This window comes from Ovis canadensis, chromosome 1 (assembly GCF_042477335.2).
Source record: "Ovis canadensis isolate MfBH-ARS-UI-01 breed Bighorn chromosome 1, ARS-UI_OviCan_v2, whole genome shotgun sequence".
Taxonomy (NCBI): domain Eukaryota; kingdom Metazoa; phylum Chordata; class Mammalia; order Artiodactyla; family Bovidae; genus Ovis; species Ovis canadensis.
In genome coordinates this window covers 102,545,858-102,557,975 of record NC_091245.1, presented here as the reverse complement: position 1 = coordinate 102,557,975, position 12,118 = coordinate 102,545,858, and the positions used below count along the sequence as shown (strand labels likewise).

The 12,118-nt window shown below is 45.2% G+C and overlaps 1 protein-coding gene across 3 annotated transcripts in view; it reads right to left on the bottom strand.

Annotated features, from left to right (window-relative positions):
* Positions 1-2,944: 2,944 nt before the first annotated feature.
* Positions 2,945-12,118, bottom strand: part of SNX27 (sorting nexin 27) — an 85,239-nt gene continuing 76,065 nt past the window's right edge. The window contains exons 9-12 of one of the 3 annotated variants that reach the window (XM_069542320.1): positions 9,082-9,231; positions 8,632-8,760; positions 8,200-8,259; positions 2,945-6,839 (exon numbers count right to left, since the gene is read on the bottom strand). In XM_069542320.1, the coding sequence (XP_069398421.1) occupies positions 6,792-6,839; positions 8,200-8,259; positions 8,632-8,760; positions 9,082-9,231 (387 nt within the window). In that variant the 3' untranslated portion in view covers positions 2,945-6,791. Of the gene's footprint in view, positions 7,854-8,054; positions 8,260-8,631; positions 8,761-9,081; positions 9,232-12,118 lie in introns of all 3 variants that reach the window. The other 2 variants (XM_069542326.1, XM_069542310.1) reach the window with 2 other exon arrangements.

Genomic DNA, 12,118 nt, shown 5'->3' with positions numbered 1-12,118 from the left:
AGATAAAAAGACATTTAGGAAAATATCCTCAGTTGGGAGGGGCCTGTGGTATACGGTAGGGGAAAAGTCCCACCACTCCTTCAGTGCATTCCCATCCCGTCTGTATTTTCAGATCTTTAAAATATATGAATGTAATACAAGGTGTCTCGCTTCTTTAGGGTTGGACTCTTCAGTAGCTTGAGTCCCTCTATGATTTTCAGGCTCTCCAATGTCTTTTCATTCTCCTGCTAAAATTTCCAAGGCTTTCACAGCCTTGGCCGCTTGAGTTTGTGACTGAAGCAATTCTCACGCTTGGCCAAGCAAACTTCATTCCCTTTTCCAAATTTGAGAACTTGAGCAGCCCTGGCTCAAGCTCCCAGCTGTTAGATTCTCCCCTCTCTGGCTCCTCTTTCAGTCTATCTTCCTGATAAGTCAGCTTCCTCTTGCTCCTCATAAATGGGGTTGCATCTTCTCTTTACTCAAAGATGATGACGGCCGGATACGTTTCTAACCTGCTGTTTCTCCTGAACTCCGTTTCGGTGGTGCCTTTCCTCCCTCCGTCCTCCTTACCAGTAGAGCCTCACTGTGAACTGGCCCGGCCCAAACTGCAATCACACCATTGCTCTCATGTCTCAGATCCAACCCAACTGCAAAGCCCTACCGGCTCGCTCTCACTCATGTCTGTTTCTCCATCTCACTGCCATCAGCACTGTCCAGGTTCTCCTCACCCACCGGAGATCTAGTTTCCTCCCCACCCATCTCCACATCTCCCCTCCTGTTCTCCAGAGAAGTCATCCATCTTTTACAAATTCATTCACAGATATCTACTCTGGCTTGTTCATCTGCCATGTCCCCACCATCCTAATCAGTGCCCAGAACATTAGGAGGTGCTCGGTAAATAGGAAATAGCTGCCAGACACCTGTGTCTAGATTTCTCACACACACCTAAATTGTAACAGGTCCAAAGCTAAAATATTTTCTTTCCCAAAGTTTCACATCTTAAATATATCCATTTGCCACTGAGCCATGAAACCTTGAGAATCTTTTACTACTCTCAAGCATACTCAATGTTGAATGCTAAATCATAAATGATTTTCCTTCCATAGTTTTTTCATATTCATTTCCCTCATTTCAAGTTATTACTGCATCCACTTACTAATCAAGAGAGTCTCCTACTAACTGATCCCTCTGTATGTATTCTGCAACATCAAAGTTTCTCAACTGCAGCTGATGAAAGATGAAACTTCTCTTTTTTATTTTTTGGCCATGCTGTGCGGTTTCTGGGGTGTTTGTTAGTTCTCCAATCAGGGTCTGAACCTGGGTCCTCAGCAATGAGAGCATGGAGTCCTAACCGGGGGATCACTGGGGAAATTCTCTTTTTAAAAAAAAAAATGTAGAGATTTTACCTGGCATTCAAGGCTCTTCAGAGGCTTATCTTCCATTTTAGTCCTATACACACCTTAAATTCTAATCAAATAGAACTGTTTGTTGTTGTCTAGACAAGTATTTAATGCCTCCAACCCATGTATTTTCATTCCCAATTACTAGTGTTGGCACATAACAGCTCAACGAGGTTTGCTGAATGCCTTCTTGTTGAAATCCTGCTCCTTCTAAACAGTTCACTTTAAACACCATTTTCTTCATCAAGATTTAACTGCTTTCATCCAAAGCTCTTTCTCCCATCTTTTCTAGTCCTTTTGCCACTAAACCCTTCCGCAGCTGGGGATCACGGCCATTCCTCCAGGAGCCTCAAAGTCAGTGGAGTTCCTCACTTTGCTTTTGTATCTATTGCAGCATCTAACACAACACTCTGCACAAAGCAGATAATCAGTAAAAGCTTGACTTTACCTTCTGTTATTCTAACTCTGGAGTTCCACCTTCTACCTGTATTCCTCATTAAATAAAAAAACTGCTTTTCCCAATTAACACAGTAGTATTTGTCGTTCAGTTGCCCAGTTGTGTCCGACTCTGCGACCCCATGGACTGCAGCACGCCAGGCCTCCCTGTCCCTCACCGTTTTCAGAAGTTTGCCTAAGTTCATGTCCATTGCATTGGTGATGCCAGCCAGCCATCTTATCCTCTGATGCCCTCTTCTCCTTCTGCCCTCAATCTTTCCCAGCATCAAGGACTTTAATATGTACCAAATTTCAATTATTTAGTACTGGCGGCTGAGTGAGAGACCCACGCAATGTCTCTGCCCGAACTGCCAAACAAAATGTCAAACTACTTCTTGCTCTCATGCACTCTAATCAAGGAGCAAAAGCATGTGGCTCGGGATTATAAAAATAAAACAGGAGGGCTTATAAAAATAATTTAAAACATCCAACCAAACAAAAACACTGAAATTTTCAGAACAGATTCAGCCCAGAAACTAACAGAGTAGAACAGGGATTCTAAAGTATAGGTACTCAGTCCATAGCACCTGAGATTCTTCTGCAAGAGCAAAAAACAAGCAAGACCACATGTGTGAGGGACTCCAATCACCCGGAGTACACAGGACTGAGCTGGCACTCAGGAGAGGTGATATGTACCTTTCAGTTCAGATTCCAGAGGGAAGTTTCCTGTTACTTGAAAAGCAAAAAAGAAAATACATGTTGCTGGGCCAGGGGGACAGTGCTAAAACCTGTCCCAAGGGCTCTGCCAGACTCTACATCAGGCTGAGGGAGAGACGTCCTGTGAGTCAGCGTGGAGCTCGAGTGGACTGGCACAACCAATCCTGAGAGCTGGAGAAGGAGCTTTCTGGAAACCGAACTGTGGACCAGGGGCGTCCCAGCTTCTCCTTTCTCCTCCTTCTTCCGCCTCTCCCCAACTCCTGCTCTCAAACATCCGCCTCACTAGTTGCGCAGGAGAGCCAGTTACACGTTCCTCCCCATCTTCAGATGCATCACCCAAACTCAAACCTCAAACATTCTTCCTCACCTCTTCCCACACAACCCAAAGGATTGTAGTCAAGAACACCAGAGAATAGTTTCATCAATAAATCAATTTATTTAAAAGAATATGTTACAATTAATTACACTAAGTGACATTACCAAACAATTTTAGAGTGGTTAGCTCTATAACAAGGAATGAAAGAAACATTGTTAGCCATTACGTGTCTGTGTATTTTCTCTTCACATTTCCTAAATCACAAATAAAAAATACAAGATACTGCAGTGAAAATACAATTAGAGTTTCTCTCAAATAAATTAAAAGTGTGCATGGTTTGGGGAAAACTGAAGCCCAGTTCACTGGCTTACAAAGGGGGCGTGATATAAAACTGGTGTCCAAGTTTAGCAGTTGGCCAGTGGCTCCACCCACATCACTCCCCTCTTCAATTCTGTTCCTCCCCACAACCCTAAGCTTCCCACACATCCTAGATGACTCCTGAGGAGTGAGCTGAGGCCACTGTGTATATGAGTGAGCCTTGGCATGACGTGCTCAGGTTTAGAGGAAGAAGGCAGGAGGTGAAACCGGAAGGTGGGGGACTAACGACGCACACCCACCACCTCTCCTCTCTGAGTATTCAACCACATCACCCTTCCAAAGGGAAGCTAATGTGACACCGTGAATCTGGAAGGAACATAGCGGGTATGCTGGGGCCCAACAGACCAAGTGGTTTCTACTGCTGAATCAATCCAGAGAACACCAAGAACAGAAGGGAGGGCACCGCTGTCCCTCTAGGTTTGGAGACTTCGGGTCACCCAGGATGCCATCCCCTTTAAGAAAACTGCCTTCCAGAGCCAGGTCCCCGAGTTGGCAAATTCTGAAATGAGAGACAGAGGTGTCACCTCCCATCAGAGCCCTATCCTGCTGCTCCAAGCACTGGATTTGGAGGTACAAGAGGGAGTGACCCAAAGCTACTGGCCTGGGCAAAGGATGAAACCAGATGGGCCAGGTATGGGGATGTGGAACATTTACCTAATTCCTCCCTGAGAGCTGTCCAGGCCTAGAAGCTGCCCTGAGCACACACCTGTGCTGAGCTTAGGCCTAGAGCAAGGGGAGGGGAGAAAAATGGGGAGTAAAATTAAACTATGGAGAGCAGAAAACCCAAAGCACAGGCCAAGGTAAACTTCCTACAGAGATAGGCTTCTCAGGGCCTGCATTTTCTCCTGACCCATGACAACTCTGAGCTTTTATCAAAGAGGATGGGAACTCTCTGTGGGGGTGAAAGGGGAGAAGACCAGGGCGATCCTGCTGGCTTTGCTGCAGGCAAAGCAGGGTGCAGGGGGACCTCTCCATTTCCTGGAGACAATTTGCAAAAAAAAAGACTGTGGAGAAGCCTCCCTGAGCAGAACCCAGGACTGAGAAAGATAGTAGGGATTCGAGAAAGGAAGTGCAGAGTTAAGAGGGAAAGGGTATCACACGAACACTACTTCATGCAAAGAAGAGCTTGACCCTAGGAGCTGCACAGCCCCCGAGACCTCTGCCTCCATCCCAGGACACCTGCTGTGAGCGGGAGAGCCGAGAAAGCCTTCCTCTGGGCCTTCCCTCCTTCCCCTTCTCCCTAAGCTGGGGCAGCCTCAAGTAGGGGCTGGCCCTTAACATATTCTCCCAACAGGCTAACCATCCAATGGGCCCCACCCAATCTCCAAGTGCCAAGTGAGTGCCAGGTCAGGGCAGGAGGGAGGGAACACCACACACTACGAGCACCCCCGCTGCTCTCACATCTGGAGGGCAGCCTTTGGGCTTCCCACGGACTCCAGGATTTGTTCATTCCTTTCCCACTCTGACAGAATAGGAGCAAACTGCTATTCTTAAAGTGTGAACAGAGCTGGGGCCAAAAACCTCTTCGGCTCCTTGGAGTGGGCAATCAACATATCTTCTTCCCATGGTCCTCTGGCTCATTATTAAATTCATTTATGCCAGAAGAAGTAAATTCTGTGCCAAAGCCTCCAAAGCAGGGCTCACTCTCTGCGACTTTAAACACAGCTTCCTTACAGTTTGCACTCTGCATTCCCGCCTGGTTTGGAGAAGGCGAGGAAAGACAGGATGTCCTACATGATACCACACCCCCCAGGGCAAGTGCCTGCCAGGGTAACAGAGTGAGAGAGAAAGTAAAGCACCTCACAACCACCTGCAGAAACAAGTTACAGAAAAAGAAACTTCAAACCACCCCAACACTGCTCAGTGACTACAGCCAACTATGGTTGCCTCCCAGTTAGACAAAGCAAAAGATGCCACTCTGTGAAGGCTTTTGTGCAGAAGGCAGAGAAAGAAAAAAGTAAAAGAGGCTCAAAGACGTGTTTCAGATGCAGCAGAGCCTGACTAAGAGCTCTCAACACCATCTCTTTGGAGCCTAGGGGTTGAGAATGTTGCTCCTGCTGCTCTCACGTCAGGAGGGCAGCCTTTGCGAGAGCACCATTCTCAACCCCCAGTCAGCCCTGGCCCCAGACCCAGGAATGCAGTTCTTAGGTCTCAAAAGGTCTAACTGCAAGGTCAGATGAGGAGATCTTTTAAGGGGCAAAAATATTTTCCTTCAATCTCCTTTTAATTAAAAGTTGAGATCCAACCCAAATTAACCATATTCCTACTGTTCCTTCCTGGGTCCTCAGCTGGCTTAGACGGGTTATAGTTTTGCTTGGCTCAGATCACTGACCCATTCCAAGTTTCCCCAAGGCTTTGGGGATATGGTCAGATCCTTCCCCAACATGGTTGTTTAAGGAAGTCACAGAGAACCTAAGTTACGGTGTAACCGGTCAGGAACGGAGCAGGAAGAAGCTTACGTACACAGCGCCTTTCTTCTTTCCTCCCCTACTTAAGTCCAATCTTTGTGCCTAAAGGTATCAGCTTTGACTCTGGTCCCGAGCACAATCCCTGCTTTACAAACAGCAGAGAAATGGGCAATCATGACCATGAGGTGTTTCAGGGGTCTGGGCATCAACCTCCTGAGCCCCCCTTCCCCTTCATTCTTGGCCTGCTGAGGAGAAGCACACAGGGGGCCCATGGGAAGCAGGAAGATGTGGAATGTGGCTAAGAGCCATGAGTGGAAGAGAAAGAAACGGACCAGGAACGTTGTCTTGGAATCAAGAGAGACCACACCAAGTCTTCAGATGCTCCCTGCAGGTCTGCAGCCCCACTGCCCTTGAAAAACACACTTCTTTCTCCTCCCCAGCAGCCTCTTGAAGCTAAAAGAAACTATGCTCCTTGCTCCTCAGACTCTATGGCAACCCATGGTCCAAAATCTTCATTCAATACAAAAAAGGGGGAAAACCCAAGCAGGTTGTAAACTTTTCGAGTCCTTCATGAGGAGAGGTATTTTTCCCTGTAAATTTTTTTTTTTTCCTTTTTAAAGTTTGTTTCAAAATAAAGAGAGCAAGAGAGAAATCATGAGTTCTAGTGAAAGGTGTGTAAAAACACAAGCTAAAAAAGGTACTGCCATCAATATGAAATTTAAAAAGAAATATATATATGTATATACGTGCAGCTAATTTGCGTATATATAATTTTTACATACATACATATATATGTCTGAACAGTGCAAATGGATGGAGTTCATAGTTCCAGTTCTAAAAATATGGTACAAGGAGAGTCTGTTGGTATGAGGCCCAGAGGAAAGGACAAAGATCCCTTTGGCGAATTGGTTGGGCTTGTTTCTTTTCCTGTCTTAACTCAGCTGACTCCTGGTGCTGACCCGTCTATTGTTCTCTACCAGCTCAATTACAGAGATATGAAACTCAGAGGGATTATTAATGACACTTAGTTTAGGGCTTTTGAATAGAATGACTTTTTTCCTTTTTCTCTTCTTTTGTGTTAATGGTTACTCTGTCTGACATGGGAGATGAAAGGGATAAGAGGATGAGGGTGAAGAGAAGGAACAGGGTAATGAGAGGCTAGGTGGCCACATCCCTCTGCTGTGACCTCGCCATCTGGAAAATGTTCTGAAAGGAAAAAAAGACAAGAGTTACTGGGAAGCCTCAGGTGTCTTCACCTCCTCCCATCCAGAGACAACCCCTCACACAGAAAATGTACGACTGGATGACTCGACTTGACACGATGGGCCTCTTCACTGGACACAACTTTCCACCAAGAGTCACAGCCTTTTAGAGCTGGAAGGGACCCAGGATGTTACTTATCTGGCTCAGTCTTTCAGTCTCACAGATAAGAAAAGATGAGAAAACTGACATCGAGGGAGGCCAATTTGAACAGAATCACAGAGAGAAAAATGGCTAGGAGAGAATCCAGATCTGATCCCCAGAGCCCTGTGTGCCTCCTACAAAACCAAGAACATAAATGTTCATATTCCTTACTTTACTTTCTGAACCTCAAAAACATCTTCTTGGAGAGTAAGCAGCTAATTATTCAGAATCTTTTAAATTCTGTTCCATCACTAGCAGGTACAGACAGCAGGAAAGCAGCAGCACCACACACACACACACACACACACACACACACACTCTTGGTTACCCTACACGCGCTTCAACATCTCATCTAGTCAGGACTAAAGCTAAGTACAACTGCCCTTCTGCATCAGAACAACATGGAGGGCGACTGATAAAAAGGCAGGCAAAGGAGGGTCCATGAAGTCACAGGAGATGAACAGCCTGTGGCCAACAGCCACCCTCTTGACAAGGGAAACAGGGCTTTTTTGCACAGTCTGGTTTAGTATCCAAGGCTAATGACCTCAATGGAAAAGTATCCTGGCTCATGTGGGATGACTGGTCTCTAACTAATACTCCTAGAAGAGAATCCTGGCTCATGTGGGATGACTGGTCTCTAACTAATACTCCTAGAAGAGCATCCTGGCTCATGTGGGATGATCGGTCTCTAACTAATCCTCCTGGAGGAGTGTCCTGGCTCATGCGGGATGACTGATCTCTAACTAATACTCCTAGAAGAGTGCCCTGGCTCACATGGGATGACCAGTCTCTAACTAATACTCCTAGAAGAGAATCCTGGCTCATGTGGGATGACTGGTCTCTAACTAATACTCCTAGAAGAGCATCCTGGCTCATGTGGGATGATCGGTCTCTAACTAATCCTCCTGGAGGAGTGTCCTGGCTCATGCGGGATGACTGATCTCTAACTAATACTCCTAGAAGAGTGCCCTGGCTCACATGGGATGACCAGTCTCTAACTAATACTCCTAGAAGAGCATCCTGGCTCATGTGGGATAACCAGTCTGTAACCAATATTCCTAGAAAGATGGAAATGAGGGCCCCAGGTATTTGGATAAAGGAGTGTACATTTTAAACAAACAAACAAAGATGAAAAGGTCAATTCAAGATTGCTTAGAATTACCTCTTTTCTCCACTTGAGCTCGCAGAACACCCTCTCGAAGCATTCATGCATGTAATTAAACTGAAAAAAGACAAAGCAACATTCACTGCCTTCTCCAGACCAGGCATCACAAAACCACCCTTTGAACTCCTACCCAGAGTCACCTTCCAAACTTGCTCAGCCTGAGAAAAACCTTAAGAGACTCCATAAAACCCAGGCCTGGCTCATCTGCTGTTCTCTGGCTCCTTCTAGTGGTAACTGTGAGTCAAGAGGAAAGTGCAACTGCTAATCCTACTAGGGCTTAAAGGAAAGACAGAAGAACCTGGGGATCTATGATTCAAACAGGTTCAGATCTCGACTGTTATCCCTACAGCTCCATTTATGCATTTAGCTTTCGGAGAACTTTAAACCCAATCTACTTTCCCCAAGCATGTTTCCCCAACCATCACTCACATATGGTGTGAAGATTTTAACCCATCGAGGCTTCTTCTCTCCTCGTGCATATTCAAAACAGAAGGCCATTCCTTCTTCATCTGTATCCCATCGCTGCATCTCATCCCATTCAAATGCTATTACCTGGTTCTGAACAATCGAGAGCATAAGTTTGAGAATGCTGGGGAGCTTAGGTAAGATGGTTCTGAACCAGGCAGCAGAAAAGAAATGTAGAGATGTCTATAGCATTTCATGGAAAAGACGGACAGAAGAATAAAAGTCAATGTAAACAGCCAGTGAAGGTGAGGAGCAGTGTGCACCCAGAGCCTAGGTATCCCAGTCAAAACAGTTTTGATTTCACTCTCCCCCACCCCAAGTAGGAACTAAAACATAGCAAGTGAGCATCCAAGCATTCCCGGTGTTCCTGGTCCTGCCCCCTGGCCTCCTGGTGCGTGCTCAGTGGGCTCTCACCTCCAGCTGTCCTTCTTCAGTGCAGGCATGCAATTTAAAGTGCGTGATGCTGATGGCTGTGATAACATGCCCCTTCCTCCTGGAGTCGCAGGCACAGTGGGGGAAGATAATTTCATTGTAGCCCTCACAAGTCCTTAGCATGTTGAGGTACTAGGGGGAAAAAAAAGGGAAAGAGAAACAGTGCTACTCTGGAACTATACCATCCTCAAGAGCTGTTGAGAAAGTACATAAGAACCAAGAAAACCCTCACAACCTATAGACCGTGCCTCTGGGCTCACATTCATTGTTAAGCTGGGACAGAACTCCTGGATGATCTTTCAGCCTCCTTCTAACTTTCACCTCCATACTTCAACCCTTGTCTCTTTCTCTACTTAAAGAAGATAAATAAATGAAGCCAGAAGAGAGACTGCAACCAAGACTCCGAGGAGGGAACTCATAATGCCACTCAGTCCAGCCTTCTATTTTCACTGTACCTAAGTGACAAAATAAAATCTGAGAACTAATGTTTCTCGTGCCCTCTCCAATCAAAAGTTAAGAGTGATCTTAGTGATGAGGATTAAACCACCCAAATCTCATATTCATAAAAGGTTTAAGCTGAGGGAAACTTAAAAGTTAGTCACTTTATAGAAACCCAGAATAATGAGACCTGCTTAATGTTATACGCAATAATAAGTGGTACAACCAGGGTTACAAATCAGGTTTAATTTGTAGGCCTCTGATCCTTTTTCTCTATTACCAACTAGTCCCCTTCAGCCCCACTGTCCCCTGGGTCTCCAGCATATATGTCTCCTTAAAAAGCATCTGGACCCGAATCAAGTGACCTATGTGACCCTCACAGGTGCAATGCTCCCCAGAGAGGTCTCTGAACTCTTTTGACTCTTTTCCTCCACAGTTAAGGCTAGCCTCTCTCTTCCTTAACACTACTTGGAATTGAGTGGGGACAGCGTAAAAGAGAAGGAGCGGGAAGGAAAGAGGGAGAGAAACAGAGGGAAGATGGTAAGAACAAAAGACGACGCATGGACTCTGACCTGGTTTCCTCACAGACTGAGGGGACACAAGCAGACAGTCTTGCATCTGTGTGACACCACCATCTGCATGTCACACAGGAAGAACAGGCATAGTGGGAGTGTGTGCAGAGAGAGTTAGAGAGAAGACAAAGGTGGAGCCCCCTAGCTGATTTCAACTAGATGGGTAAGGAAGTTAGAACACGCTGGAGAGCTGCCCTCTGCCTCACCAAGAGAAGAGACACAGGCACAAAAAAGACTGCACAACCTGGTGCCGAGGGGCGGCGCCCAGCACTTTCTCTGCTGCCGCCAGGGACTGTCTGGGGAGGCCTGAGGGCCGGGGCAGGAAGGAGTCACACCACAGGCTCCCTTCCCTACTCTGCAGTTACGTCTGCTCAGGTAAAGTCACCACCACTTTAAAGGTGGAAACTTACAAAAGGGGCGCAGGAACATGGGGTCAGTGTCCATTCAGAAGTGCCAAAATCCCCGTTTGCGTCATTCTCCCTCTGTCTCCTTCCTTCCATTACCCCACTGACCACCCTTTATCATCAGCCTCCCTGAGGCAGCGATAAACTGCCTAGCCCTTCTACTGGCACTATGATCAAAAGAAATCTCTGGCTACTTCATTCTGGCAAATATGACAGGCAGTGGATGATACAGGAAAGAACTCTTCTGGGGTTATGACAAGACAGGAGACAGTGCACCGAAGAGTGAGCCAGCTCCTGGGCCCAGAGGCCCTGGGCTTGAATCCTGGCCCCATCACTTCCTAAATGCGCAATCTTGGGCAAGTTATTTGAACTGAAGCAAATTACTAAACCTAGGAGCCTTAGTTTCCTCCTCCAGAGAAACAGAAATAATAATATTAAATATTAAATATTAAATAATATTAATATTAAATATTAATAGCTATTTGTAATCTCTGAAAGTACTTAGTACATAAGCATAGTACTTAGTACATAATTAGGTATCCAATATCTGACAACTACAAAAAATAATTTTAAAGGCTCCATTAAGGTAAAGTGTCACTGGGGAAACTCAAGATTTTCCCCAAATTATCAGGTCAGGTAGTATTTCTCAGCTTTAAGAGGGCAATCTCTATATTCCAGGATTTGCAGAAAGTACAGAGAAGAAATATTTAAAATTTAACATGTATCAAAATTTCCAAAAGGGAAGTTAGCCTTTGTTTTCAAACATATTTACTTAAAGGTGTAACTATGTATCTGTTTGAATTTCAAACAAAAATTACCCTGTCCATTCTCCTTTCATATGAAATGTTTAATAAATATGTATCTTCAATTAGCTTCTCTGATTTGCCTACCACTTAGATGATGGCCCCACATTAGGCAAGAGAAGAGGACAGGTATGGCCTAGGACATTTTATAAACATTCACTGTACAGCAAGATAGGTAAATACCAAAATAGGGCAGTTATTAAGGCAGAGACAAAGTACTTAACAGAGCAAACACTTTCGGTACAGGGATGGAGATCCATTCTGGAGAACTCTCTGTTCTCCCAAACTTCCTGCGGAGGGTCAAACCATATCTAACATTGAAATCAAGGCCTGAGAGGAACCATGAGAACCAACTCTCCCAAATTTCAAGGGCAGCAATTCTCAAGCACCTGAAGTTTCAGATTCATTAGGGTACTTCTGTAAAAATCTTCACAAAGATTTCTAGATCTTGCCCCTAGAGATTCTAGCTTAGTATATGTGAGGTAGAGTCCAGAACTACGCACTTGAAGCAGGCTTCACAAGCGATTCCTGTGTAACTGAGCTGGGGAATACACTTTGAGAAACAGTGACCTCCACATATACCACCTTGTGTGAAATTATTAAAAATTACATTGACAAACACAAACCCAGAAACTTCTATTTGTCAGTTCAATAATGGCAAGACATAAGTTACACACGTTCACTGTTTGAAAGAGAGTAAAAAAAGACACAGAGAGAAAAAAGAAAAAACAAGTCTTGTATACATTCTATCCTCAACCATCCAAATTTGAGATTCAATCTAACTTTGTAAATAAGTAAGAAA